Consider the following 3,803-nt stretch of genomic DNA (forward strand, 5'->3'; position numbering starts at 1 on the left):
AAGAGATGCTTGTATAGAGATATGTATGAATCAATTAATAAATGTTCAGATGAGGTTAGGATAGATTTGGATAAAGAGGTGAGATTCTTGAGTGGGACAGATCACAACAGGAACAAGCCAACTACTTTAATTGCTAGTTTTCTCTTACCTTTCTTTCATATCTCATGAAATGTGGAGTATATACCCTTTTAATGGCTTCAACCATTTTTAGATCATTAAGGAGAGATAAATGGTGGTGCATCATGTACTGATAGAGATAGAGATGTTGGGCAAGGACTCATTTTGTGTTGAAAGCGTTCATCCACTTTTCCGAAATGTTACAATTGATTGAAATCAATTATTTCATTGAGGAATCTTAATTCCTCATCAAACTGCCAAATTTTAGGAGGATGTAGACCTGGATGCAGCAACCGAAACTCAAGATGTTTCACCCTCTTTCACATGACATCTTTCAGCATTATTGGGTAGACTTGCTCAATGAAAGACTCACCATTTACGTTGTTGTATCAAACAGATATTTAGAAGATCCAAGATACATGTGTGGAGTCCAATATCTTATTGAGGAGAACCCTAGATATCATATGGGAGCAAGATCTGAAATGGACTCGTTGGGGTAGGGAACAAGTAGTAAATTTGAGGTTGCTACCCTGTCTTTTGGGAGTAGTGACACTTGGAAGAACCCTAAATTATATTTTCATTTGCCATAAAAATCTTCCAACACTTTGTCTTAACAATTCATCAATTAACATAAAAATTTCTATGTGATTGTCCTGTTGCTTGGTTAAGCATGTTTAAAATCCTAAACTGCTCTTACCAGTGTTTTAAAAACCGACTTGGAGATTAAACCGTTCTTGTCTTCGAGCCATGGGTCACCTGTTTGACCATATGGGTAATGGGTCAGACCATGCCACATCAATAATACCTAAATCATGCATACATACATATGTATATGTATAGGTATGTATAAACATGTGTTTTTTCAATAAATAATATATAATTTTGTTCTATATGTAATATATGTATTATTTTATTTTTAATTTATTTTTTTAGTTCAGTTTTTATTTTTTTTTATTTGTAAAAAAAATTAAAAATTGTACTTTGAGTCCAAAAAAGGTTGATTCGCTAAACAATTTGATCCAATAAATGGTTTTGAGGTCATTTTTATTTTAATTATTTTTTATTTTTTGTTTTTTCAAAAATCATATGCTGAGGGCTAAACCGTTCTTGTCTTCGAGTCATGGGTCACCTGTTTGACCATGTGGGTAAATGGGTCAGACCATACCACATCAATAATACCTAAATCATACATACATACATATGTATATGTATAGGTATGTATAAACGTGTTTTTTCAATAAATAATATATAATTTTGTTCTATATGTAATATATGTATTATTTTATTTTTAATTTATTTTTTAGTTCAGTTTTTATATTTTTATTTGTAAAAAAAATTAAAAATTGTATTTTGAGTCCAAAAAAGGTTGATTCGCTAAACAATTTGATCCAATAAATGGTTTTGAAGTCATTTTTATTTTAATTATTTTTTATTTTTTGTTTTTTCGAAAATCATAGGCTAAGGGCTAATACTCATCTCCTCCTCTTTGCTATTCGAAGAGATTCTTGCTTAATGCTACTTGATATTTGATTTAGACGATTATTGATCAGCTTGAATCTCCTTCAAGATTTTTCTTTTTTTTTTTTTTTTTGACTCGTAACTGTTTTGCCGCTTTAATTAATTATTACATAGACAGTGATAATACTAATCCTATTTTTTGAGCTAGGTAGGAAGAAGAACATTTTTCCTTGGTCATTCCTTCCCACACAGCCTAAGGCCTTCTGACCGTTATCCTTCATTGTTGCATCAAAGTTCATCTTGATAACATCACTTGGAGCTGGTTTCCCTTTAACTCATTTAATTCTTTTCTTTTTATGACTAACCAGATTCTGGTAGCTGTGTATGAGGGATAGCTTGAATGGGCTTATGATGATTATATGTTTAGAATATGATAAATTAACACAAAAGGGTGCATCAAGATTCATGGATCGTGGTTGGGTTATTAACAGTTGGGCCTTTAAGTGAAACCAGTAGAGCTGCTATGTTTATGGGCTTCTTTTCTTGAGTCCCCAAGTTCTGGTCATATGCATGAACTTTCCATCTTCACAATTTAATTTCCTAGCTCTAAAGATTGGTTGGCTTTTGTAAATCTCTTCTTCTTTAGTTATCTTTTAATGGTCAATTCCTTGATCAATAATAGCAAGGCATATTGTTTTTCTTACCAACCAGATTTTCATAGGGAAAAAAGGCAGAAAAATATACTGTTACTGAAGCTTCAAAGAGCCAAAAAAAGCATGGATCTTCCTAGCTAGTACTCATCCCAATATATACGTTCATGCATTGCACTATGCAAATAATGTTTTTTTGTCAACTTGAAACAAAGGAAGCACACCAATCTCCAAGGTTCTAAATACCGATACGTCTGATATGTTGGTAGGGGTGTATTGGGCAATATGGATAGTGTTCTTTTACTTTTTTTTCAAAATCGATTCAGGAGGACCAGTTTAAGGCTCCACCCCTAAACCAGTCGGAACCCCGATACAACCTCTATAGGGGCATATTAGGGAGCTCCCGAAATGATACATATTAACCGATACGTATCGATACTTTGAACCTTGCCTATCTCCCATCCTTATTTGGGGCGTCAGCAATGGATAAGACACAAGCAAAGTAGTCTAGTATAGTGCTATATTGAGGATAATGAGGAATAAGAACCTCCCTTTTTTGGGTAACAAAGAACCTCTCTAGATTTATGTCGGCATAATGGAGATACCAGGAAGGAATAATAACAGGAATCCCCCTAGCTAGGACTCTCTATTTAAAGGGTCGACAAGTATACAACATTGCAAGTACAATAAGGTTAAATTAGTGACTAGTGAGCTCTATTTCAAATCCATGGCTCAGCTTGGATCGCTATCCTTTCAAACAGAGATGATGAGCCATGTAATGAGCCTCGTAGAGGCTTTCAGAGCCTTTGATGCAGACAACGATGGGTTAATCACGGATGCAGAGCTGGGAGGGTTCATGGGCTCACTTGGTTACTGCGCAAGCGAACAAGAAGTGAAGGCAATGATGCAAGAGGGCGACAAAAACAGGGACGGGCTTCTGAACATAGAGGAGTTCGTGGAGATGAATACAAGAGAGATGGAGATGGAGATGGGGGACATGGCAACTTTCCTTAAAACTGCTTCTGATACTTTGGATGTTCAAGGCAACAACACAGCTGTGACAGCCCAAGAGCTGCATCAAGTTGTGAGCGATATAGGTATTGGGTTGTCCTTCGAGGATTGCCAGGAGATCATAGCCTCCATGGATGTGAATGGAGATGGGACTGTTAGTTTTGAGGACTTCAAACTCATTGTTAATTCCCTCATTTAGATTGTAACCCTTTTCTTTTATGTACTAAACGAATAATATCCATCTTGTATTTCCCCAAGCTTCATGAACCATGAGGCCTAATCTGAAAGTCTAAAACAAAAGTGCCTTTTCACTTGATCATCTTTATTTGTAATTTTATATATAATCAGCAAGCGAAATAAATGGTTTGTTCATGTGTATAGAAGACGATCAACGACGGCACCCATAAACATAAGAAGTGATCTATTGCAAGTTAAAGGGGCTAAAAGGGTTAGAGATAAAAGAGATAGGTCAATAGATGTGACATTAAATGAAATAACAGAACAAAATTCTTGTAGCCAACGCTGCCAACCCCATATGACTGTGATAAAAGCTTAAACTGTAATGAT

At 35.2% G+C, this 3,803-nt stretch overlaps 1 protein-coding gene across 1 annotated transcript; it reads left to right on the plus strand.

Annotated features, from left to right (window-relative positions):
• The first annotated feature begins 2,905 nt into the window (after nucleotides 1-2,905).
• On the plus strand, nucleotides 2,906-3,555 carry LOC148874141 (putative calcium-binding protein CML29). The gene has a single exon (XM_088964952.1). The coding sequence runs from the start codon at nucleotides 2,953-2,955 to the stop codon at nucleotides 3,433-3,435; it is 483 nt and encodes a 160-aa protein (XP_088821078.1). The 5' UTR covers nucleotides 2,906-2,952; the 3' UTR covers nucleotides 3,436-3,555.
• Nucleotides 3,556-3,803: the final 248 nt, after the last annotated feature.

Source organism: Nelumbo lutea, chromosome 1, assembly GCF_056320005.1.
Source record: "Nelumbo lutea isolate HS-2025 chromosome 1, American lotus-T2T, whole genome shotgun sequence".
Classification (NCBI taxonomy): Eukaryota; Viridiplantae; Streptophyta; class Magnoliopsida; order Proteales; family Nelumbonaceae; genus Nelumbo; species Nelumbo lutea.